Source organism: Ursus maritimus, unplaced genomic scaffold (genome assembly GCF_017311325.1).
Source record: "Ursus maritimus isolate PB19 unplaced genomic scaffold, ASM1731132v1 scaffold_9, whole genome shotgun sequence".
NCBI lineage: Eukaryota > Metazoa > Chordata > Mammalia > Carnivora > Ursidae > Ursus > Ursus maritimus.
Window position 1 is genome coordinate 805,162 of NW_024427107.1, and position 27,856 is coordinate 833,017.

General features: G+C 39.1%; 1 protein-coding gene across 2 annotated transcripts in view; it reads left to right on the forward strand.

Annotated features, from left to right (window-relative positions):
- The window catches only part of SPIDR (scaffold protein involved in DNA repair), a 481,232-nt gene that overhangs the window by 438,436 nt on the left and 14,940 nt on the right, over positions 1–27,856 (forward strand). For both annotated transcript variants that reach the window (XM_008706671.2, XM_008706670.2), the window contains exons 12-16: positions 4,698–4,785; positions 5,708–5,851; positions 5,944–6,003; positions 16,186–16,372; positions 17,058–17,210. In XM_008706671.2, coding sequence (XP_008704893.1) covers positions 4,698–4,785; positions 5,708–5,851; positions 5,944–6,003; positions 16,186–16,372; positions 17,058–17,210 — 632 coding nt within the window. The remainder of the gene's footprint in view (positions 1–4,697; positions 4,786–5,707; positions 5,852–5,943; positions 6,004–16,185; positions 16,373–17,057; positions 17,211–27,856) is intronic.

Consider the following 27,856-nt stretch of genomic DNA (forward strand, 5'->3'; position numbering starts at 1 on the left):
AAGGGGGGTTCTATAAAAGAAAAAAGGCCCCAAGAGTGATACAGAACAGAATTTTACAACCTATAGAAACAAAGACTTTACAGACAACATGACATCATTAGAATCATATCTCTCAATAATCACTCTCAATGTGAATGGCCTAAATGCTGCCCCAAATGCCACAGGGTGGCAGATTGGATAAAAAGACGTGACCCATCCATTTGATGTCTACAAGAGACTCATTTTGAACCTAAAAATACATCCAGACTGAAAGTGAAGGGATGGAAAACCATTTTTCATGCCAATGAATCTCAAAAGAAAGCTGGGGTAGCAATTCTCATATCAGACAGATTTAAACTAAAGACTGTAGTTAGAGATACAGAAGGACACTATATTATTCTTAAAGGATGTATCCAACAAGTGGATATGACAATTATAAATATCTATGCCCCAACAGGGGAGCAGCAAGATACACAAGCCAACTCTTAACCAGAATAAAGAGACATATAGACAAAAATGCGTTAATAGTAGGGGACCTCAACAATCCACTATCAGCAATAGACAGAGCACCAGAGCAGAAAATCAACAAAGAAACCAGAGCTTTGAATGTCATACTAGACCAAATGGACTTCATAGATATATATAGAACACTACAGCCCAGAACAACAGAATACTCATTCTTTTCAAATGCACATGGAACGTTCTCCAGAATAGACCATATACCGGGTCACAAAACAGGTCTCAACCGATACCAAAAGACTGAGATTATTCCCTGCATATTCTCAGACCACAATGTTTTGAAATTGGAACTGAATCACAAGGAAAATTTTGGAAGAAACTCAAACACTTGGAAACTAAGAACCATCCTGCTCAACAATGATTTGATAAACCAGGAAATCAAAACTCAATTTAAAGAATTTATGGAGACCAAGGAGAATGAAAGCACAACAGTCCAAAACCTATGGGACACTGCAAAGACAGTCCTACGGGGAAAATACATAGCCATTCAAGCCTTACTCAAAAGAATAGAAAAATCTAAAATGCAGTTTTTATATTCTCACCTCAAGAAGCTGGAGCTGGAACAGAAGAACAGGCCTAACCCATATACAAGAAAGCAGTTGATCAAGATTAGAGCAGAAATCAATGAAATAGAAACCAGGAGCACAGTAGAGCAGATCAACAGAACTAGAAGCTGGTTCTTTGAAAGAATAAATAAAATCGATAAGCCACTGGCCAGACTTATTCAAAAGAATAGAGAAAGGACCCAAATTAACAAAATTATGAATGAAAAGGGAGAGATCACAACCAACACCAATGAAATAGGAAGGATCATTAGAAGAAACTTCTATCAACAGCTTTATGCCAATAAATTAAATAATCCGGAAGAAATGGATGCCTTCCTGGAAACCTATAAACTACCAAGACTGAAAAAGGAAGAAATTGATCTTTTAAACAGACTGATTATTTATGAAGAGATTGAAGCAGTGATCAAAAACCTCCCCAAAAACAAGAGTCCAGGGCCTGACGGATTCCCCAGAGAATTCTACGAAACATTCAAAGAAGAAATAATACCTATTCTCCTGAAGCTGTTTCAAAATATAGAAACAGAAGGAAAACTACCTAATTCATTCTATCAGGCCAGTATTACCTTGATCCCCAAACCAGGCAAAGACCCCATCAAACAGGAGAATTACAGACCGATATCCCTGATGAATATGGATGCCAAAATTCTCAACAAGATCCTAGCTAATTGGATCCACAGTACATTAAAAGGATTATCCATCACGACCAAGTGGGATTCATCTTTGGGATGCAAGGGTGGTTCAAAATTCGCAAATCGATCAGTGTGATAGGCATATCAACAAGAAAAGAGTCAAGAGCCATATGATCCTCTCAATTGATGCAGAAAAAGAATTTGACAAAATACAGCATCCTTTCCTGATTAAAGCCCTTCAGAGTGTAGGAATAGAGGGTACATTCCTCAATCTCATAAAAACCATCTATGAAAAGCCTACAGCGAATATCATTCTCAATGGGGAAAAGCTGAAAGCCTTTCCCTTAAGATCAGGAACACGACAAGGATGCCCACTCTCACCATTATTATTCAACATAGTACTAGAAGTCCTTGCAACAGCAATCTGACAACAAAAAGAGATAAAAGGTATCCAAATCGGCAAAGAAGAAGTCAAACTGTCTCTCTTTGCAGATGACATGATACTCTATATAGAACACCCAAAAGACTCCACTCCCAAACTATTAGAAGTTATAGAGCAATTCGGTAATGTGGCGGGATACAAAATCAATGCTCAGAAATCAGTTGCATTTCTATACACGAATAATGAGACTGAAGAAAGAGAAATTAGGGAATCCATTCCATTTACAATAGCACCAAAAATCATACGTTATCTCGGAATTAACTTAACCAGAGACGTAAAGGATCTATATTCTAGACACTACAAATCACTCTTGAAAGACATTGAAGAAGACACAAAAAGATGGAAAAATATTCCATGCTCATGGATTGGAAGAATTAACATAGTTAAAATGTCTGTGCTACCCAGAGCAATCTACACTTTCAATGCTATCCCGATCAAAATACCCATGACATTTTTCAAAGAACTGGAACAAACAGCCCTTAAATTTGCGTGGAACCAGAAAAGGTCCCGAATCGCCAAGGGATTGTTGAAAAGGAAAAACAAAGCCGGGGGCATCACGTTGCCAGATTTCAAGCTATACTACAAAGCTGTGATCGCAAAGACAGCATGGTACTGGCACAAAAACAGACACATATACCAATGGAACAGAATAGAGAACCTAGAAATGGACCCTCAGCTCTTTGGGTAACTAATCTTTGACAAAGCAGGAAAAAACATCCAGTGGAAAAAAGTCTCTTCAATAAATGGTGCTGGGGAAATTGGACAGCTATGTGCAAAAGAATGAAACTTGACCACACTCTCACACCATACACAAAGATAAACTCCAAATGGATGAAAGACCTCAATGTGAGACAGGAATCCGTCGAAATCCTAGAGGTGAACATAGGCAGCAACCTCTACGACATTGGCCACATCAACCTTTTTCATGACACATCTCCAAAGGCAAGAGAAACAAAAGAAAATTGGGACTTCATCAAAATAAAAAGCTTCTGCAGAGCCAAGGAAACAGTCAAAAAAACTAAGAGGCAGCCCACGGAATGGGAGAAGATATTTGCAAATGACACTACAGATAAAAGACTGGTATCCACCATCTGTAAAGAACTTCTCAAGCTCAATACACGAGAAACAAATAATCAAATCAAAAAATGGGCAGAAGATATGAACAGACACTTTTCTAATGAAAACATACAAATGGCTAACAGACACATGAAAAATGTTCAAAATCATTAGCCATCAGAGAAACTCAAATCAAAACCACACCAAGATAACACCTTACACCAGTTAGGATGGCAAAAATGGACAAGGCAGGAAACAACAATGTTGGAGAGGATGTGGAAAAAGGGAATCCCTCCTACATTGTTGGTGGGAATGCAAATTGGTACAGCCCCTTCGGAAAACAGTGTGGAGGTCCCTTAAGAAGTTAAAAATAGAGCTACCCTATGATCCAGCCATTGCACTACTGGGTATTTACCCCAAAGATACAGATGTAGTGAAGAGAAGGGCCATATGCACCCCAATGTTCATAGCAGCATTGTCCACAATAGCTAAATCGTGGAAGGAGCCGAGATGCCCTTTAACAGATGTCTGGATTAAGAAGATGTGGTCCATATATACAATGGAATATTACTCAGTCATCAAAAAGAACGATTTCTCAACATTTGCTGCAACATGGACGGGACTGGAGGAGATAATGCTAAGTGAAATAAGTCAAGCAGAGAAAGACAATTATCATATGGTTTCAGTCATTTATGGAACATAAGAAATAGCAGGGAGATCGGTAGGAGAAGGAAGGAAACAATGAAGGGGGGGTAAACAGAAGGGGGAATGAACCATGAGAGACTATGGACTCTGGGAATCAAACTGAGGGCTTCAGAGGGGAGAGGGGTGGGGGAATGGGATAGGCTGGTGATGGGTAATAGGGAGGGCACGTATTGCATGTTGCAGTGGGTGTTATACGCAAGTAATGAATCAAGGTACTTTACATCGAAAACTAGGGATGTACTGTATGGTGACTAACAATATAATTTAAAAAATAGATAATTTTCTTCTTATGTGAGTAACGCATACCTATTTTGGAAAAAGATAGGAAACACATAAAAGCCAAATGAAGAAAGTGAGTATCACTTCTAAGCTCTACTCAGATACCCACTAAAATCATTTTATATCTTTCAGTCTCCTTTTCCTTTGGATTATTACATGTAGGTACATGCATAGATATATCCCTAAGAACGTTATAATTTGTTGCCTGCTTTTCACTTAGCAAGGTATCAGAAACATTTTTTCATGTCTTTAAATATTTTCTATGTAACCATTCAATGGCTGTAAAATACTTCATTGGGAACTGTATCATAATTTAATGAACAATATCCTTCCTGTTCTTGTGCGGTTTCAAAGGCCTGTCAGTCTGTGTGACACTGTCTTCCCCATCTGAATCACCACACATCCTAAATGGTGTCTCCTTGGCATTAGGGATAATTTCTGTTAAGCAAAACTGCATACGACCAGCTCATAAAGAGGCACTGAAGTGCTGAATATTATGGACAACATCTTTTCTTTTTCCAGGACAGCAGGGCTTTTCAGTTTGATCGATACAATGTGGCCTCCAGTGATGCCTCTGAAAGCACCTGGCCATGGCCGAGCCTGTGAAGAGGTAAGCCAGCATCTGAAGAGCTTCCTCTGGTCACTGCCTGCTCTATGCCAACTGCTGAGCCAGGCCCACCCATAGTCCACATCCCTGGAAAGGGGAGGTCCAGTGACCATGAGCCAGGAGGACAGAGATTCAGACTTGCTCACCTCACTCCAAAGTCCAGACTCTGGCTGCTTTCTCTGCTGATGCCATACTCCATTCTTCTTGAGGTTAATTTACAGCAAGTTTTTAAACCACAGCCATTGCATGCCATTGCAGCAGTTAGCGTCTTAGCCTCATCGTAATTAAGATGTTTTCCCCACCATCTCTCAATCACTATTAGAACCAACGCTCAGTTACCAATTAGAGCACAAACTCACATTACCTAATAAATAAACTCCATGGATATCCTTTCAACCACCATGGATTTCCGTTTTCCTGCTACATAAAATTGTTTATGGTAGTTGCTCACATGTAGGAAAACTGATCAAAATGTGTCACTTTTTCTCCATCCTGAGTTTTATCCAGCAGACTGACCAGCGGCTACTTTGGGCCATTGCTCCCAAAGCTGAAAACGGGGGCTGTCTTGTTTGTGTGGTAGCTAACTTCCTGGCAGACTGATAAAACTATGACTATACAGGGCTAAGCCAGGAAAATAATTGTCAAAATGCCCAATTCTTGATTATTTAAGAGTAAAAAGTTTCTAAATCATTTTTTCAAGAATACTCTGAAGAATGAATTTTTTAAATAAAGTCTTGAATCCATAGTAAATTCAAAAAGTATAAAAGTTCTTATGCTTGGTCCTAGAGATAAACAACATAATCTATTTCTTATACAACCTTCCAGAGAAATAGAATGCATCTGTGAATAAATATCTATATATGAAAGAGTAGATTTTCATAGTGAATTTGAATTTATGTTCTACCTTTGCCTTCTTCTTAAACAGGTAGAAACTCCTGTGCCTCCTCCTAGCTTCTGTTACATCCTCACTGCTCACCCAAATGGGGGGCAAATTGATATCATTGAAGAAGATCCCATCTCTAAGCTTTACCAGCCTCCAGTTCCCCGCTTCTTAAGAGAAATTCTCCAGGTAACATCTGTGTTTCTGATAGGGTCTGTAATTATTTTTACTGTATTTGTGTGCTTTGTGTGATGTTCTAATCATTTTCAATGCCTTTTCAGACTAATGATCTTAGTACCCGTTGCAGTTTCTATGCCAGAGTGATTTATCAAAGACCACAGGTAATCAATCCCTCTTCCTTTCTCTTTCTGATAAGGTGTTATAAAGTTTATTAAAGGATAACCTCATAGAAATTAATGGGGTGCTAAAATAGAAAAGCATTTTAAAAATCCATTTATATTTGATCCATGCTGAGGCCATTAATCCAGTCCTTGTGCAGGTGCTGCCTGCCAGCCACTGTGGTAAGTACTGGGTATGAAACAACCTAGGCATAGGTCATCTGAAAGGTTCACAGTGCAGCACTGTGAGTTCCTTTCTGGCACACAGATTGTAGAAAGGAAAGAAAGGAGGTGGAAGAAGGAATCTCAGTATTGAGGTTAGCCCCTGTCAGAACTGCCCAATAGCTCTGAGCCATCAATAGGGGAAGAAAGCCCCTGGGAGGTCTCAGGAGTGCTGGGGAGCTGCAGCCTAAAGGAGCTGCTTGTTCGCTGCTTTCCCACTCCACAGATCAGCAAGAAACAGACAAGAGACGGGAATGTTTTTGGCAAGCTGAACATATGGTGTAAGTTCTGCAAGAAAGAAACCTCTGGTTGACCTTAACTCAGAGAGGTACATCCATCAAGTCTGTCACCTGAGATATACAGAACATCCCGTTGTTCAATCCTCGTTTTCCTTTTCTCTGTTCACCTTTTAGTGAATTGGTACCTCTCCTGAGGAATCGGAGAGTGATTGACATAAGTCAGTCACAGCGCTTCCTGTGAGCCATCCCAGAATTTGGCTCAACAGGCACAGGGACAGGCCCATAGTGAAGATGAGGTCCAGGCACCTGATGTGTCTCTTACCTTCCAACCCTGAAGCGAACTGAGAGCTGACTGCAAATTCCCCCACCCACTGTCTGCAGGACGCTCAGTATGTTAAGACATGCTTGGCATCTGGCATATTCCTATTATTCTAACACACATTCCAGGTTGTAGGGCTGTGACATCAGACAGTGGTTCACTGTGCAGCTGCCATTTACTCTGCAGATAGAATACTGTCCTCGGGCAATATACCACGTGTTCCTGCCCACAGAGCCTCACCTGCTCAAAGCCCCAGCTGACAACAGAGGTGGAAAATAAACAACAGGTGTCAGATACACCATTGCTAGTCTCGGCAACAGCCCCAGTGGAGGGGAGCCCTAGGACAGAGAAAGACAAACTAAAGATCATCTGCCTCACTGGATGAAGGAACCCTGCCTTGTGGCTGGTTGAAAACACTGATACCCTCCTGTCCCAAGTTTTCTGCCAAGAAATATGCTTCCACTAGCATGGGTGCAGCCTGCCAACAAGTATGGGTTTCAGTGGGTGTGTGTACCAAAGAACTAGTGGTATTTAGGAAGTCAATGGAACAAATTCCTCAGTGCACTAAAATTTTCTACCTCCTGGATTGTGTTTTTGTGGGACAGAATCACCAGAAACCAACTTCCTCAGGGAGAAATTGAAATAAGCTAAGTCCCAGGGCCACTGTGTGCTCAAGTCAATCACCTATACATTCTACGTGACAGTTGACTTTAAGAATGGCACAATGAGTCACTGCAAGAAACCTGAGTTATCAAAGAAGATTCAGTTGTATTTCCATAATACAAATGACTAAGTCATGCAAATGAAAGACATATTTTTTGTATTTAACTTTTTTTTTTTAAGATTTTTAAGTAATCTCTACACCCAGCCTGGGGCTCAAACTTATAACCCCAAGATCAAGAGTTACATGCTCTACTAACTGGACCAGCCAAGCATCCCCTTAACTTTTATTTTGAATAAAATTATTCTAACTTTTTAGACTCATGGTAATATAGATTCACAATAGGCTTCAAAGAAATATATAGTGTACACCCTCTCCCATACTAACACCCCATGCCCACAATAGCCACCATACAACACCCAAACCAAGAAACTGACAGTAGCACTAATCTGGTGTCATTATAATTATGTTATTTCATGATCATTATACAAATGAAACCATGCAATATATATCAGTGTTGTTTCCTGGGCCAGCTGCACAAAGTACCAAAACTAGATTGCTTAAAACAACAGAAATGTATCATTTCACACTTGTGGAGCCTAGAAGTCTGAAATCATGATGTCAGCAGGGCCATGCTCTCTATGATGGCTCTAGGGAAAACCCTCCCTTGCCTCTTGCAGCTCCTAGTGCTTGACAGCAATCCTTGGCTTTATATACACATCACCCCAGGCACATGGCCATATTCACCCTATGTATCTTCACGTGGTCTTCCCTCTGTGCCTGTCAGTGTCCAAATTTCCTTTTTTATAAGGACACCAGTCAGATTGGATGAGGGCCTGCTGTCACAATTTCATCCTGACTTGGTTAAATTTGTAAAGACCTTATTTCCAAATTAGGTCACATTCTGAGGTACTAGAGTTAGGACTTCAGTTGATCTTTTTAGAGGCACACAATTTGACCTGTAACAGCTCCTTTGGGAGGTATTTGGTGGTGGTGGTGGTGGTGGTGGTGGTGGTGGTGGTGGTGGTGGTGGTTGTCGTCGACTCTAGAGATTCATCCAGAGAACTAAAGATGTCGAAAAATCCATTCATATGTTTATTTGCCATCTGTATAACTTCTTTGGTGAAAGGTCTATACATGTCTTTTGCCCATTTTCTGTTTGGATTATTTCTTTGTTTACTGCTGAATTTGGAAGTTCTTTATATATTCTGTGTACAAAGCCTTTGTCAGATATATGATTTGCAGATATTTCTCATGGTCTGTAATTTGTGTTTTCATCCTTTCAACAGGGGTTTGCAGAGCAGAGTTTTTCATTCTTATGCAAATTTATTAATTTGCCCTCTTATAGATCATGCTTTTGTCATAAAGTCTAAGGCAAGTCAAGCCCTTTTGCCTAGTTTTTGGTCCCAAAGTTTATCTTTTATGTTCTTTTCTAGAAAAATTATAATTTTACGTTTGAATCCACACTGCATTTTGAGTTAATTTTTTTATGTCAAGTTTCCTCTTTTTTGCCTATGGATGTCCAGTTGTTCCAGCGTTATTTGTTGATAGGCTGTCTTTCCTCTGTTGAATTGCTTTTGTGACTGTGTCAAAATTAATTGGGCATTTTTGTATGGAACAGATCTATTTTTAAATAAAATTATAGCAATTAGATTGGTAGCACTGCTTTGAATTAATTGGTTATTTGCATCTTTTTACAGAGGACGCCCCAATGGTAAAGATAATTTGATAGTTAATTTCAAAGGAAATTAGACCATTTTGGCTCATCAAGAGACTGAAAAAGAGATAGTAAGCCAAATCCAGGGTATTTACAAAGAGTATCTAAAGTCTTTGAAGTTTGTCAGAAAAACTCCCAACTACAGATAATCTTGTAGAAATCTTTGCCCTTCCTGAGATATCTACCATTTTTTAAAATGTGATTTTGCTAGTTGTTCCCCCAAAATCATTTATAACTCCACAGTCCAATATAGTGTCATGCACTGCACTTAGTTGTCATGTCTCTTTCTTCTTCAGATGGAATATTTCTGCATCTTGGCTTATCTTTTATGACCTTGACAGTTTTTAAGACGAGAGATCAGTACTTAATAGAACATCTCTCCATTTAGATTGTCCTGGTGTTATCTCATGAATAGATTCAAGTTATGCATCTTTGTCAGGAATACCACATAAATATACTGTCTTTATATCAGGAGGCACACAGTTGATTTGTCCCAGTGCTGTGATATTTTATCAATTGATTAAGATGGTGTTTTATAAGATGCAACATCACTCATCGATAGGAAAATACAAATCAAAACTATAATGAGATACCTCACACCTGTCAGAATGGCTAAAATTAAAACACAGGAAACAACAGGTTTTGGCAGGATGCAGAGAAAGGGGAACCCTCTTACACTGTTGATGGGAATGCAAGCTGGTCCAGCCACAATGGAAAACAGTATAGAGGTTCCTCAAAAAGTTAAAAACAGAATTACCCTATGATCCCACAATTGCACTTCTAGGTATTTATCCAAAGGAATCAAAAATACAGATTTGAAGGGGCATCTGCACCCCGATGTTTATAGCAGCTATCAACAATAGCCAAATTATGGAAAGAGCCCAAGTGTCCATCAACTGATGAATGGATAAAGAAGATGTGGTCTATATACACAATGGAATATTACTCAGCCATCAAGAAGTATGATATCTTGCCATTGCAACAATGTGGATGGAGGGAGCTAGAGGGTAATATGCTAAAGTGAAGTAAGTCAGTCAGAGACAGAAGAATACCATATGGTTTAACTCATAAGTGAAATCTGAGAAATGAAACAAGCAAAGGGGAAAAAAAGAAAGAGGCAAACTAGAAAACAGATTTTTTTTTTTTTTAACTTAAAGCATGGGGACTTGACCCATGGGCAGAAAGAGCTGCCTAGAAAACAGACTCTAACTATAAGAAAGAACTGAGATTTTTTGGACAGGAGGTGGGTGGGGGGATGGGCTAAATGGGTGATGGGTATTAAGGAAGGCACTTATGATGAACACCGGGTATTGTATGTAAGTGATAAATCACTAAATTCTACACCTGAAACTAATATTACACTATATGTTAACTAACAGTAATTTAAACAAAAACTTGAAGGGAAAAAAAAAATGTGGTGTTTTCTAGGCTTCTCCACTCTTAAATTAACTAACAAGTGTATGAAAAGTAAGAGTTTCAGGACAAAAAAATACTAAAGGAATTTGTGAACACTAAACCAGCCCTGCAAGAAACATTAAAGGGGATCCCTTCAGTGAAGAGAGAGCCCAAAAGTAACAAAGACCAGAAAGGAACAGAGACGATCTACAGGAATAACAACTTTACAATGGCACTAACTTCCTATCTTTCGAGAATCACTCTGAATGTAAATGGACTAAATGCTCCAATCAAGAGACATAGGGTAGCCGAATGGATAAAAACAAACAAGACCCATCAATATGCTGCTTACAAGAGACTCATTGTAGACCCAAAGACAACTCCAGATTGAAAGGGAGGGGGTGGAGAACCATTTATCATGCCAATGGATATCAAGAGAAAGCCTGGAGTAGCCATCCTTATATCAGACAAACTAGATTTTAAACCAAAGCCTGTAATAAGAGATGAAGAAGGACACTATATCATAATAAAAGGGTCTATCCAACAAGATCTAACCATTGTAAATATTTATGTCCCTAACTTGGGGACAGCCAAACATAAAAACCAGTTAATAACAAAATTAAAGAAACTCATTGATAGGGGTGCCTGGGTGGCTCAGTTGGTTAGGCATCTGCCTTCAGCTCAGGTCATGATCTCTGGGTCCTGAGATTGAGCCCTGAGTCAGGCTTCCTGCTTGATAGGGAGTCAGCTTCTCTCTCTCTCTCTGCCCCACCTCCACCACTGCTTCTCTCTCTCTCTCTCTCTCTCATAACTAAATGAATAAAATCTTAAAAAAAAAAAAAAAGAAAGAAAGAAACTCATTGATAATACTACAAAGATAGTGGGGGATTTAACACCCCACTCAGAACAATGGACACATCATCTAAGCAGAAGATCAAGAATGAAACAAGGGATTTAGTGACACACTGGGCCAGTTGGAGTTCACAGATATACTCAGAGAATTTCATCCTGAAGCAGCAGAATCTTCTTGAGTGCTCATGGAACATTCTTCAGAATAGATCACATACTGGGTCACAAATCAGGTTTCAACTGGTACAAAAAGATGGAGATCATACCGTGCATATTTTCAGACCACAGTGCTATTAAACTTGAAGTCAACCACAAGAAAAAAATTGGAAGGACCACAAATACGTGGAGGCTGAAGAACATTCTACTAAAGAATGAATGGGTCAACCAGGATATTAAAGGAGTGTTTAAAATATACATGGAAACAAATGAAAATGAAGACACAACTGTTCAGAACCTTTGAGATGCAGCAAAGTGGTCCTAAGAGGGAAGTATATAGCAATACAGGCCTTTCTCAAGAAATAGGAAATGTCTCAAATACACAACCTAACCTAAAGGAGCTAGAGAAAGAACAGCAAATAAAGCCTAAATCCATAATAAAGATTAGAGCAGAAATCAATGATACAGAAATCAGAGAAACAGTAGAACAAATCAACAAAACTAGGAGCTGGTTCCTTGAAAGAATTAATAAGATTGATAAACGCCTAGCCAGACTTATCAAAAAGAAGAGAAATGACCCAAATCAACAAAATCATGAATGAAAGAGGAGCAATCACAACCAACACCAAAGAGATACAAACAATTTTAAGAGAATATTATGAGCAATTATATGCTAACAAATTAGGCAATCTGGAAGAAATGGATGCATTTCTAGAAACATATAAACTACCCCAAATGAAACAGGAAGAAATAGAAAACCTGAACAGACCCATAACAAGCAAAGAAATTAAATCAATAATCATGGGGCGCCTGGGTGGCACAGCGGTTAAGCGTCTGCCTTCGGCTCAGGGCGTGATCCCAGAGTCCTGGGATCGAGCCCCACATCAGGCTCCTCCGCTGGGAGCCTGCTTCTTCCTCTCCCACTCCCCCTGCTTGTGTTCCCTCTCTCCCTGGCTGTCTCTCTCTCTGTCAAATAAATAAATAAAATCTTTAAAAAAAAAAAAAGAAAAATTAAATCAATAATCAAAAATCACCCAACAAACTAGTCCAGGGCCAGAAGGCTTCCCAGGGGAATTCTACCAAACATTTAAAGAGGAATTAATGCCTATTCTAAAACTGTTTCAAAAAATAGAAATGGAAGGAAAACTTCCAAACTCATCCTTTGAGGCCAGCATTACCTTGATCCCAAAATGGAAGACCCCACTAAAAGAATTACAGACCAATATCCCTGATGAACATGGATGCAAAAATTCTCACCAAGATACTAGCTAATAGGATCCAATAGTACATTGAAAGGATTATTCACTACGACCAAGTGGGATTTGTTCCTGGGCTGCAGGGGTGGTTCAATATCTGCAAGTTAATCAGTGTGATACACCACATTAATAAAAGAAAAGACAAGAACCATATGATCCTCTCACTTGGTGCAAAAAAAGCATTTGACAAAATGCAGCATCCTTTCTTGGTTAAACTCCCCTCAGTGTAGGGATAGAGGGAGTATACCTCAATATCATGAAAGCCATATACAAAAGACCCACAGTGAATATCATCCTCAATGGGGAAAACTGAGAACTTTTCCCTTAAGGTCAGGAACACGACAGGGATGTTAACTCTCAGCACAGTTGTTCTACGTAGTATTGGAAGTCCTAGCCTCAGTGATCAGCCAACAAAAAGAAATAAAAGGCATCCAAATCAACAAAGAATTCAAACTCTCGCTCTTTGCAGATGACATGATACTCTCTATAGTAAACCCAAAAGACCCCACCAAAAAATTGTGAGAACTGATATAGGAATTCAGCAAAGTCCCAGGATATAAAATCAGTGCACAGAAGTCAGTTGCATTTCTATGCACTAACAATGAGGCAGAGGAAAGAGAAATCAAGAAATCGATCCCATTTATAGTTGTACCAAAAACCAGAAGGTACCTAGGATCTAACCAAAGAGGTAAAGAATCTGTACTCTGAAAAGTATAGAGTATTTATAAATGAAATTGAGTAAGATAGAAGTTGTAAAACATTCCATGCTAATGGACTGAAAGAACAAGTATTGTTAAAATGTCTATGCTGCCCAAAGCAATATACATATTCAGTACAATCTCTATCAAAATACCATCAACATTTTTCACAGAGCTGGAACAAACAACCCTATAATTTATGTGGAAACAGAAAAGACCCCGAATAGCCAAAGGAATGCTGAAAGAGAAAACCAAAGCTGGATGCATCAGAATTCTGGACCTCAAGCTGTATTACAAAGCTATAATCATCAAGACAGTGTGGTACTGGCACAAAAACAGACACAAAGTTTGATGGAACAGAACAAAGAACCCAGAAATGGACCTCAACTCTATGGTAAACTAATCTTCAACAAAGCAGGAAAGAACATCCAGTGGAAAAAAGACCGTGTCTTCAACAAATGGTGTTGGGAAAATTGGACAGCCACTTGCAGAAGAATGAAACTGGACCACTTTCTTACACCATACACAATAATAAAGTCAAAATGGATGAAAGACCTAAATGTGAGACAGGAATCCATCAAAATCCTAGAGAACACAGGCAGCAACCTCTTGACCTCAGCCACAGCAGCTCTTGCTAGATACATCTCCAAAGGCTAGGGAAACAAAAGCAAAAATGAACTATTGGGACCTCATCAGGATAAAAAGCTTTTGCAAAGCAAAGGAAACAGTCGACAAGACTAGAAGGAAACCTGTGGAAAGGAAGAAGATACTTGCAAATGTCTTATCAGATAAAGGGCTAGTATCCAAAATCTATAAACAATGTATCAAACTTAACACCCAAAAAACAAATAATCCAGTCAAGAAATTGGCAGAAGACATGAACAGATGTCTTCCAAAGAAGACATACAAATGGCCACCAGACATATGAAAACATGCTGCACATCACTTGGCATCAGGGAAATACAAATCAAAACCACAATGAGATCCCACCTCACACCAGTCAGAATGGATGAAATTAACAACTCAGGAAACAACAGATGTTGGCGAGGATGCAGAGAAAGGGGAACCCTCTAACACCATTGGGAATGCAAACTGGTGCAGCCACTCTGGGAAACAGTATGGAGGTTCCTCAAAAAGTTAAAAACAGAATTACTCTATGACCCAGCAGTTGCAGTTATCCAAAGGATAAAAACATAGTGATCAGAAGGAGCACCTGCTATGTAATGTTTATAGCAGCAATGTTCACAATAGCCAAACTGTAAAAAGAGCAGTGTCCATTGACAGAGGAATGGATAAAGAAGATGTGGGGTATAATATGCAATGGAATATTACACAGCCATCAAAAAGAATGGAATCTTGCCATTCACAATGATATGGATGGAACCAGAGGGTTATGCTAAGGGAAATAAGTTAGTCAGAGAAAGACAAATATCCCATGCTTTCACTCATATGTAGAATTTGAAAAACAGAACATGAACATAGTGGAAGGAAAGGGAAGGAAAAGGAAGGGGAAGGAAAGGGAAGGAAAAACAAAATAAGATGAAAACAGAGAGGGAGTCAAACCATAAGAGACTCTTAACTGTAGGAAACAAACTGAGTGTTGTTGGAGGGGAGGTGGTTGGTTGGATAGGTTAACTGGTTGATGGGCATTAAGGAGGGCACTTGATGTAATGAGCACTGGGTCTTATATTGCAACTGATGAAAAACTAAATTCTACCCCTGAAACTAATAATACAGTATGTTAACAAAATTGTATTTAAATGAAAAAGAAAAAAACATTTTAAAAAACCCAAAAAGTGAAAGTGAATTTGTTGCAGATACAACAAATATTTTATACCTGCTTTATATTAGAGCCCTATACAAAATCTGGGGCAAGTAACAAGTATTCCCGTCTTAGTCAGTTTGGGCTGCTATGGCAAAATTCCATACACTGCGTGGCTTAAACTGCAACAGTTTATTTCTCACAGGTCTGGAGTATTGAAGTCTGAGATCAAGGTGCCAACAGGTCAGGTTCTTAGTGAGGGCTCTCTTGGTTTACGATAGGGTATCTCCTTGCATCCTCACAATGTGGAGAGCAGAGTGAGGAAACAAACTCTCTCATGTCTTGGAAAGACAATCCCATCATGAGGGCTCCAGGCTTGTAACCTAATTACCTCCTAAAGACCCTACTTACCGTTATCACATTGGAGGTTAGGACTTCAGCATATGAATTGGGGTAGATACAAACATTCAGTTCCTAACAATGTCTGAACCTTAGGAAACTTACATCTAACAGGAAAGAAGAATGTGTATGGACTAAATATAAAACAATATGGTAATTAACATCCTAGGTATGGGAACGTGAGATCTGGAGGAACAGAGCAATGAAATCTCCCTGAGTAGTTCAAGGACAAGTGCTAGGGAAGGGCAGATTATATCCCAGTAAAAGAGCCCTTTAAACAGGTATAGGGTTTGGGCTCTCAGGGCACAGCCATGTCAATGGGGGCTAGTGACCAAGATATGCATAATCTATAGTATATTTGAAAATATTTGTTGGAATGATAACTAAAATTGTTAGTAATAATCATCTAACATAATTGGTTTTTTAAAATTTTGGATAGAAGAATAGCTTTTAAAGTTAATAGACTTGACTGTGTCTTTGAATTGTAGCTAAACAGTTTGCTTCCTCCGCAGCAAAGGGAGATTTGGCTGATGGTGACTGATGTCACCCTGCAGATGCAGGATGAGAATAACTCTGGCCTCCCCAAAACCGTGACAGTCTGTGTGGCCCCCTCATGTGTGTTGAGCCAGGAAGTCCTGGAAGCGCTCACTGGGGCTGTCTCTCACAGCTTTCTCTTCAGGGACACTCTCCGAGCCCAAGGTATGCTTTCTTCTTCACAGCTTTGACCCAGTGGTGACTGATAGATGCCATAAAATGGCATTGTGGCTTTCCCTTACTCTGGAACTGCTGGCCCCTCCATGAAGCCAGCTGTGGACATGGCACATGGAGTGGAAGAGGCCCATGGTTCCAGCCCTCAGATTTCACTAGTCCCTGTCATGGCCACCTGGACAGAACCAGAACCCCTGCAGGGCTGACACTCCCTGTGAAAGATGCCATTGGTCACTCAAGGATTGTCTCTTGGTTGCACACTTTACAGGTATAGAAGCCACTTGAAGCCATTGCCTGGAACATCATTTTTTAAAACAAACAAAAAGCTGGAACATTATAAATTAGATTAGTTAGCTCTTTTTTTCCAGGAATCAAACTAGAATCCTGCCCAAACTATATATTTTTATTTTATTTTGTTGAGCTATAATTTGCATACCACAAAATTCACCTTTCTAAAATGAATTTGAATCTGGTTTTGTGTGCTTTCCCCGCTTAGCGCACTGGTGGCTTTAGCACTTCCTTTCCGTACAGTGCACGTGTCATTGGATACAATGGATGGTCCGCAAAACTGTGCCCTCTGCCCACAGGGGGGTTGGCAAAGGACACTGTCTTTACTGGCAGGAGAACTCACTTTTTTCTTCGGTGCTTCAGTAACCTGAAGTGTCTCTGTTGGCAGGTCGGATTGTTTGTGTTGCACGAAGTGTCCTCTTGCTTCAAAAGCCCCTTTTGGGTATGGACTCCAGTGCTCGCTCCTGTGAACTGACTGGCCCTGTGAAGCTCAATGAACTGGATTCTGTCACTCAGGTCAACTCCATTTGCAGCATTCAAGGTGGGCAGTCAATCCTGGTGGAAATGGTATTTATATTTTTTTAATATGATACTTCATATTCTTTTTATTTATTCAACAAGTTTTTATGTCTGACCTGTTCCCAACTTTGGATATCTAAGGAACAAAATCAGAAGAGGTTCTTGCCTCTTAGACTTCTGTTGTGTATAGAAAGACCTCAATGAGCTGTTCACAGAATCAGGTATAGAATTGCAATGTTCCGAGGGCTCCAGGTGCTGATTGCTGGGACCTCACCTTGTCAGGAATCTCAGTGTAGTTTCCCCAGGGACAGGAGCCGTGTGCTAAGATCTGAAGGATAGGAAGTAGCCAATCAGGTGAATGAGTTGGGGTAGGAAGACTATCTGACAGGAAAAGAATAAGGCATATAACGTCTGCTGACAGGGCAGAATGGGGGAGTACCAGAGTCTGGAAGGGGGCAGGAAAGGCATCTGGATGGATGGAGTGACCAGAGATTACGCTGAAGGGCCAATCACTGTCCAGGTGGGTGGCCCTTGCAGGAGTGTACTCTGTCATCAACAGAGAGGCAGGTACTGCAGGTTATTTCTCTGCAGAGCAGAATGGAAGGGAAAGGGCCTTGGGTAGTAACCAGTGGGAGGGCAAGCACCAGTCCCAAGATGTGAGACAAGGGAGGAGGTGAAGTAAATCTGGAAGTGGGTTTAGTTGGGGGAAACTGACAGGTTGGGTAGTCAATTCAGTACAGAGGGAGAAAGGCATAGATGGAGGGTGAGAATGTATGTGATGACTTCTGAGATTCCGGCTTAGGCAACAAGGCAATGGTAGAGCTGTTTAATGGAGTAGGATATGGTGGAAGAGGCCAGCTTTGAGAGAACAATCTAAGCTGTCTGGGAGAGTTTAGGTGTTTTTGATACATCTGAGATTTTTCAGTAGCTGGTTAGCTCTGTGAGTCTGGTGCTGAACACAGCGTTAATACTCTTTTTTAACTTTTTAAATTTTTTTAGTGATAAAAGTAGTGCATATCCAGTGGAATTAGTGAAAGATGAATAAAGGGAAAGACTAACGATTTCCTGCTGTGTACATACCGTGCTGCACCCCGTGTACATAGAAGCACATGCATTTGCCCCCTTCGTGTGTGTGACTTTGCAAAACTTTCTAAAACACGTTATCCTGTCACTTGCTTTCCTCACTTAGTACTCTAGCAGGGATGTCCATCCAGGTGGATAGATAAAGATGTAACTCAGGGTATTAATAGTTGTATAATATTCCCTCCTATGAATAAACTGTCTCTCTGCTGATGGATATCCAAGATGTTCCTCTGTTTTTGCAATTATAAACAAGATTGAAATAAACATCCTTCATATGAATCTCTACTGATTTCTATGTAGAAAGATTTCAGGGTCTTAGGATTCATGTATTTTTAACCAACTTTTTTGAGATATAACTTTCATTGCTACAATTCACTCATTTAAAATGTTTTAGTGTATTCACAGAGTTGTGCAACCATCACCACAATCTAATTTAAAACATCGTCAGGGCACCTGGCTGGTTCAGTCGGTAGAGCATGCAACTCCAGATCTCAGGTTGTAAGTTTGAGCCCCACATTAGGTGTAGAGATTATTTAAAAAAAAAAAAAAAAAAGTCTTTAAAAAGAAACATTGTCATCATCCCAAAAACAAACTTCATGCCCATTGTCAGTCACTCCCCATTATGCTCTCCCCCACCCAGCCCTTACCCTGGTCTTAGGAAAGCACTGATCTACTTTCTGTCTTTATAGATTTGCTTTTTCTGGGTATTTCACATACATGGAATCACACATTATGTAGTCTTTCAAGATTGGCTTCTTTCACTTGGCATAGTGTTTTCAAAGTTATCTATGAGGTACCAGGTATCAGCACTTCATTTCTTTTTATGGCTGAATATTTCATTGTATGAATGCACCACATCTTGTTTTATCCATTCATCAGTTGATGGACGTTGGGTTGTTTCTACTTTTTGGCTGTTGTAAATGGTGCTGCTATGGATATTTATGGACAAGTTTTTGTTTGAACAACCTGTTTTCAAATTTTGGGTATGTATCTAGGGGTGGAATTGCTGGGTCATATGGGAAACCCTATGCTTAGCCTTTTTGAAGAAATATGTAAGTGTTTTCCAAAGTGGCCACACTATTGGTGTATCCTTAATATTAAAAGATATTAATTTCCAAAAAGGATACGAAAATTCTCATTTCCAAAAGTAATATCTTTTTTTAAAAAAATATTTTATTTATTTATTTATTTATTTGACAGAGAGAGAGATAGCCAGCGAGAGAGGGAACACAAGCAGGGGAGTGGGAGAGGAAGAAGCAGGCTCCTAGCAGAGGAGCCTGATGTGGGGCTCAATCCCAGAACGCCGGGATCACGCCCTGAGCCAAAGGCAGATGCTTAACAACTGTGCCACCCAGACGCCCCTCCAAAAGTAATTTCTAAGAGGGCCTATTTCCTCCAGCCTTGCCTGCTACTAGATTCCTGAATCTTTTTATAATTTTTATGAACAGCAAAATCTGATCCCATTGTTGTTGCTTTAATTCACATTCCCCTGCCTGCTTGTAGGATTGAGCACTCATTCATTGTGTTGAGGCCATCTGGATTTTCTTTTCTGTGCTACATCTTTTAGTGTTAGTACCAAAACATAACTAAGATTGTGATTGAAGTGAGAAATGAGCAGTATAACCTAGCGGTCCTGAAGAAAGCAGACTCTAACAAGCCACCTATCATTTGGGTCTTCCATTTTCTCATCTGTAACACAGGGCTAATAGAATCCACCTTAAAGCACTGTTGAGGATTAAATAAGATAATGCACATGAGGCTTTGAGGGCTTGGAGCACTCACAGACTGGTGGAGAAGGATGACATCTCAGTGCTTCCACTGCTACAGACCAGGAGGGCTGGCTGAGGGCAAGAACAAGTGAGGCAGTAGATAGGTGGCCTTGGGACTGTTAGGATTTGTCAGACAGAGTGGTGAAGGTCTTCCAGACAGATGAAGGCCGTATGGAAAACCCACAGAGGTGCCAAGGGCAGTTATAAAAGCTTTGTGTGTTGGAGGAGGCAGGTCCCTCTTGGGATGGAGCTGGCTCTGTCTTGTTCTGCTATTCCCAGACATGCTAAGGAGGTTGTATGATCAATTTGTTGTCTTAAATGAAGCAATTCTGTCAGCACCAAAGATAGACTATGGTACAAAGCTGGATTAGTTGCTGACAGGCTGTTTGGAAGCTGCAGAGGCTAAGTGGACTGTGGGGGTTTCCAAGAGTTGCCTCTGCTGGGCCCCTGGGCACAGGCTGTGAGGACAGTGCACAGTGCAGACACATGCCCTGCAGCAGGTGCACTATGCACCTGTCCTTGTCACTCTGCCCACAGCCTGCTGCCCTTTGCACATCTCCACCACCTCCAGAAGCCTCCCTTCCACCTTCATTCTCTTCACTGGCTGCCACCTATTCTCATCCCAACCCCTTACCTCTCCCAGAGCCCAGGATTGGTCGGGGGCTCAAAAGAGAGAGAAGGGTGTGGGAGCAGCCTCCCAGCAGTGTTCTCTGCCCCACATTTGAGAGGGACCACCATCCACCCACACTGCTTAAGCTGCATGGGACCGTGGGGCGCCTGGGTGGCTCAGTCGGTTCAGCATCTGACTCTTGGTTTCGGCTCCGGTTGTGATCTCATGGGTCATGGGACTGAGTCTGCTTCAGGCTCAGTGCTCAGCATGGAGTCTGCTTAAGATTCTCTCCCTCTGCTCTGCCCCCCTCAAATAAATAAATCTTTTAAAAAAAGCTTTATGGGACCCTGTTATTATAAGACCATAAGAATCACCACCACCTGTAGCACCCGTGTTATGAGAAAATATGTACCTGAAGAATTTGGCTTCTAAAGGAGAGTCTGAAACCTAACCCATTATCCATAGCCAGTGAATGCCACAGAGATGCAAAAAGAGGAGAATGTGTAGATTCTTATGGAGAAAGAGAAGATCTGATTTTTCTAGTTTCTGAAGAACTTCATATTTTTTAAAAAATAATTTATAAGTGGGATTTACAAAATATTAAATTATAAACATTTTATAAATTGTTAAAATGTCCATACTACCCAAAGCAATCTACAGATTTAATGTAATCTCTGTCTATATACCAAGAACACTTTTCACAGAACTAGGACAAACTCTCCTAAAATTTGTGTGGAACCACAAAAGACCCCATATAGCCAAAGCAATCTTGATAAAGAAGAACAAAGCTGGATGGGGCGCCTGGGTAGCACAGCGGTTAAGCATCTGCCTTCGGCTCAGGGCGTGATCCCGGCGTTATGGGATTGAGTCCCACATCAGGCTCCTCTGCTATGAGCCTGCTTCTTCCTCTCCCACAACCCCTGCTTGTGTTCCCTCTCTCGCTGGCTGTCTCTATCTCTGTCAAATAAATAAATAAAATCTTAAAAAAAAAAAAGAAGAACAAAGCTGGAGGTATCACAATCCCAGCTGTAGGTAACTACAAAGCTATAGTAATTAAAACATACTACTAGCACAAAATACTGGCTCAAAAATAGACACATAGATCAAGGGAACAGAACAGCTAGCCCAGACATAAACTCATGCTTATGTGGTCAGTTAACCTATGACAAAGGAGGCAAGCATATGGCGTGGAGAAAGACTCTTTAACAAATTGTGCTGGGAAAACTTTCTTACATCATACACAAAAATAAATTCAAGTGGATTAAAGACCTAAATGTGAGACCTGGAACCATAAAACTCCTAGAAGAAAGCATAGGCAATAATTTCTTTGACATTGGCCATAGCAGCATTTTTCTAGATATGTCTTTTCAGGCAAGGGAACCAAAAGGAAAAATAAACTATTGGGACTACACCAAAATAGAAAGCTTTTGTATAGCAAAAAAAAAAAACAAAAAAAAAAAACAAAAAAACCCATCACCAAAATAAAAAGGCAACCTACTGAATGGGGGAAGATATTTGCAAATGACATATCCAATAAGGGGTGAATATCCAAAATATATTTAAAAACTTACATAACTCAACAACAAAAAAACCCAAATAATCCAATTAAAAAATGGTCAGAGGACCTTAATAGACATTTTGCCAAAGAAGACAACCAGATGGCCAAAAGACACATAAAAAAATGCTCAACATCACAAATCATCAGGGAAATGCAAATCAAAACCACAGTGAAATATCACCTTATACATGCCAGAATGGCTAAAATCAAAAATACAAGAAATAACAAGTGTCAGTGAGGATGTGGAGAAAAACGAACCTTCATGCACTGCTGGTGGGAATGGAAATTGGTGCAGCCATTGTCGAAAACAGTATGGAGATTCCCCAAAAATTAAAAATAAGAGGTGATTGGATGTCTCAGTCGGTTAAATGTCTGACTCCTGATTTTGGCACAGGTCATGATCTTGGGGTCATGAGATTGAGCCCTGCATCAAGCTCTCTGCTCAGTGGGGATTCTGCTTGAGATTTTCTCCCTCTCCCTCTGCCCCTCCCCCCACTCATGCTCTCTCACTCTCTCTCTCTCTCTAAAAAGAAATAAATAAATCTTTTTTTAAAAATTAAAAATAGAATTACTATATGATCCAGTAATTCCACTATGGGGTATTTATCCATAGAAAACAAAAACACTAATTCAAAAAGATATCTGCCCCCCCCTAAGTTTATTGCAGTATTATTTATAATAGCCAAGATATGGAAGTAACCCAAGTATCCACTGATAGATGAATGGATAAAGAAGATGTGGTGTATTTACATGTAGTGGAATGTTACTCAGACAGAAAAAAGAATGAAATCTTGCCATTTGCAGCAACAGGGAAGAACCTAGAGGGTAGAATGTTAAGCCAAATAAGTCAATTAGAGAAAGCATATGAGATAGCATATGATTCCACTCATACATAGAATTTAAAAACCAAAGCAAATGAACAAAGAAAAAAAGAGACCAAAAAAACAGACTTAAATACAGAGAACAAACTGGTGGTTGCCAGAGGAGAAGAGGGTAGGGTATGAGTGAAATAAATAAAGAGGATGAAGAGTACACTTACCTTGATGAGCATTTAGTAACATAGAATTGTTTTTTTGTTTTGTTTTTAGAAGGTTTTTATTTATTTGAGAGAGTGGGAGAGAGAGCGAGCAAAAGTGAGGGGAGGGGCTGAGAGAAAGGGAGAAGCAGACTCCTTGCTGAGCAGGGAGCCCAACGTGGGGCTCGATCCCAGGACCCTGAAATCATGACCTGAGCCAAAGGCAAGATGCTTAACCGACTGAGTCTGCTTGAGACTCGTATGTGTACAAAACTAACAGCACTGGTGCCCCAACATATAGAATTGTTGAATCATTATATTGTACACGTGAAGCTAATATAACACATGAGTTAATTATACTTAAGTAAAAAAAAAAAAAAATTAAAGTGAGCAATGCATTGGTGTTTAGTACATTCACAATGTTGTGCCACTACCTCCTGTTTTATATTTTGTCTTTTGACATCTCAGTGGCTTTGAAAATGAAGTTGCATTCTATTCTTTTTTAAAGATCTCATTTATTTATTTGTCAGAGAGAGAGGGAACACAAGCAGGGGGAGAGGCAGGGAGAGGGAGAGGGAGAAGCAGGCTCTCCTCTGAGCAAGGGGCCTGATGTGGGACTCGATCCCAGGACCCTGGGATCATGACCTGGGCTGAAAGCAGGATGTGTACAGCTCAGTGTTTTTCAGTATATTCATGGAGTTGTGCAAGTATCCCCACTAACTAGTTCCAGAATATTTTTATCACCCCAAAAAGAAACCTCATGTCCATTAGCAGTCACTGACCACTCTGTCCAGCCTGTGGCAACCACTAATCTAACCACTTTATGTCTCTATGGATTTCCTTCTTCTGGACAATTCATTTGAACAGAATCATATGTGTTCTTTTTGTTTTTGGCTGCCTTCATATAGCAGAACATTTTCAAAATTCAACCGGGTTATAATATTTATCAGCATTTTGTTCCTTTTTGTAACTTAATAGTCCATCACATGGATATACCAAGTTTTGTTTATCCATTCATCAGTTGATGTCTGTTTTTGATATTATGAATAATCTGGGTAGTATCAGTCCTCCAACTGTGTTTTTCAATACTGTCTTGACTATTCTAGGCGTTCTTTTTTCTTTCCATATAAACTTTAAAATTAATTTGTTGATATCCATAAAATAACTTGCTGGGATTTTGATTGGGATTGTGTTGAATCTGTAGATGAATTTAGGAAAAATTTATACCTTAACACTATTGAGTCTTTCTATTCCTGAACATGGATATCTATTTAGATTTGACTTCTTTCAGCAGAGTTTTTAAGAAGTTTTCTTCGTATATATCTTGTACATACTTTGTTACATTTGCAATTAAGTATTTTACTTGTTTTAGTGTTGATGTAAATGATGGTGTGTTGGGTTTTTTTTAATTAATTTATTTATTTTAGAGAGAGAGAGCATGAACAGGAGGGGCAGAAGGAGAGGGAGAGAATCTCAAGCAGACTCCACGCTGAGCACAGAGCCCCAAGTGGGGTTTGATCTCAGGACTCTGAGATCATGACCTGAGCCAGAACAAAGAGTTAGACACTTAACCAACTTAGCCACCCAGGCGCCCCAATGGTGTTGTGTTTTTAATTTCAAATTCCATTTGTTCATTGCAAGTATATGGGGAAACGGTTCCTATATATTAAAAAAAAAAAGCTTTTTTTATATTTTAATCTTGGAGTCTACATAGAAAACAGTGTCATCTGTGAACAAGGATGGTTTTTTCTTTCTTCCTAATTCATGTACTTTTATTTACTTTTCTTGTCTTATTTTATTAGCTAGTACTTTCAGTATAAAAGTGAATAGAAATAGTGTGAGGGAATTTCTTGCTCTATTCCTGATCTTAAGGGGAAAGCATCTATTCTCTCACCATTAAGTATGATGTTGGCTGTAGGGGTTTTGTTTATTTGTTTGTCATTCTTTCTGCTAAAGATAGTTTCTCTTCATTCCATATTTTTAAAGAAAACATGTTAGCTCTTCTACACTTCTTTTACTTTACACTTTCTACCTTTCTGCAGTTGTTTCTATACTTTATATCTGTAAGATTGATGATATTCTGTTCTATAACCATAATTAAGAGTGAACACTTTGTCTACAGATTTTCTTTTCTTTTTCTACAGTTTGACTTTCAGTGGTATTTTTATTATATAAAAATGAATATATATATATTTTTTCACTGAACACAGGAAACTAATATATCACACTTCTATTTTCTTTCTTGTGTGATTTCTCATTAATTTTATATTGACTTTTATTTTCCTTGCATTGTCTTCACTACATCCTTCCCCCCCCCCGCCCCAAATCTCAAAAAAAGTGACAAATCATTGGAGTGTTCCTTTGTAATTTCCCTCCTACAGCTCCCTCTATGGGAGGGATTCCCCATGATTCCCTCCAAATCATTCTTGACTAGTTGCTTTTCTCTCAGCTATTGTCCTGGGACCCTCATATTAATCATTTAGATTTTTTTTTTTAAGATTTTATTATTTTTTTTATTTGATGCAGAGACAGCCAGTGAGAGAGACAGTCAGTGAAAGAGAGAGCCAGCGAGAGAGAGAGACAAGCAGGGGGAGTGGGAGAGGAAGAAGCAGGCTCCCAGCAGAAGAACCTGATGTGGGGCTCAATCCCAGAATGCCGGGATCACACCCTGAGCCGAAGGCAGACACTTAATGACTGAGCCACCCAGGCGCCCTAATCATTTAGATTTAATTAACTGTTTCCTACATAAGGCTTCTTTTTTTTTCTGCTATACATTTATTGTGTAAGCTTTATGACAAAAGTGTCACATAGAAATTGAAATTTTTAAAAAGAAAATGTAGAGTATTATTAATCATCTTATGTAAACTTGATTTTTTTGTGATACAAATTATATTGGATCTGCCTTATTCTTTCTTTTTTTTTTATTATATTATGTTAGTCACCATACAGTACATCCCTGGTTTCTGATGTAAAGTTCAATGATTCATTAGTTGCGTATAACACTCAGTGCACCATGCAATACGTGCCCTCCTTACTACCCATCACCAGTCTATCCCATTCCCCCACCCCCCTCCCCTCTGAAGCCCTCAGTTTGTTTCTCAGAGTCCATAGTCTCTCATGCTTCATTCCCCCTTCTGATTACCCCCCCCCTTTCTTTATCCCTTTCTAAGGCTTCTTTATTGGTTTATTCCACCTGTGGGTTTTTGTACATGTTCTTTACCAAATTGAGGAAGTCTTCTCTGTTCCTAGATTGCTGAAAGTTTTTATCATGACTGGATGTTGGATTTTGTCGAATTATTTTTATACATCTATTGATATGATCATATGTTTTTTTCTTTAGTCCATTAATATGATAGATTACATTAATTGAGTTTTTTTTAAATATTGAACCAGCCTTGTATCCCTGGAATAAATCCCACATCTGGTCATGTTACATTTTTTTAATATATAGTTGGATTAGATTTGCTAATATTTTGTAAAGAACTTTGCATCTCTGTTCTTGAGAGATGTTATTCTGTAGTTTTCTTTTCATGTAATGTCTTTATCTGGTTTTGTATTAGGGTAATGCCATCCTCATAGAATGAGTTTAGGAAGTATTCTTTATGCTTATATTTTCTGAAGAGATTGTAGAGGATTGGTATCATTTCTTCCTTAAATGTTTGGTAGAATTCACCAGTGAACACTTCCGAAGCCTGGTGCTTTCTGTTTTAGAAGATTATGAATTATTGACTCCATTTCTATAATAGATGTAAGCCTATTCAGATCATCTATTTCTTCTTGTGTGAGTTTTGATAGATTGTGTATTTGAAGGAATTGGTCCATTTCACATAATTTAGCAAATTTGGGGGCATAGAGTCATTCTTGACATTCTTTTATTGTCCTTTCAACTTCTATGGGATCAGTAATGATGGCCCTTCTTTCATTTCTGATAGAAATAATTTTTTTCTTCTTCTTTATTCTTGATTAGCCTAGCTGGAAGTTTATCAATTTTTATTGATCTTTTATTGACCAACTTTTGGGTTTTTTAAATTTCTATTGAATTCTTATTTTTAATTTTATTGATTTCTGTTCTAATTTTTGTTATTGCTTATATTCTCCTTGCTTTGGTTTTAATTTGCTTCTCTTTTCTTTTTTTCTAAGATGAAAACTTAGATTATTGATCTTAGATATCTTCTAGTATATGCATACAGTAGAATAAATTTCTCTCTAAGCATTTTTTATGTGTTTTTATTTTCATTTAGTTCAAAATATTTTAAAATTTCTCTTGATATTTATTCTTTGACCCATGTGTTACTTAGAAGTACATTATTTAATCTCCAATTATCTGGGAGTTTTTCAGCTATCTTTCTTTATTGACTTCTGTTTAATTTCATTATGGTCTAAGAGCATACTTAGTATGATTTCTGTATGATTTCTATAATTTTAAATGTATTTTATGCCCCACTTTGTGGTCTATCTTGATGGATGCTCCATGTGAGCTTGAGAAAAATGTTTGTTCTGCTGTCATTGGGTGGCATATTCTATAAATGCCAATTAGATCCAGTTGATTGATGGTGCTGTTTAGTTCAACTATGTCTTTATGATTTTCTGCCTTTGGATCTATCATTTATAGAAGGGTATTGATGTCTCAAAG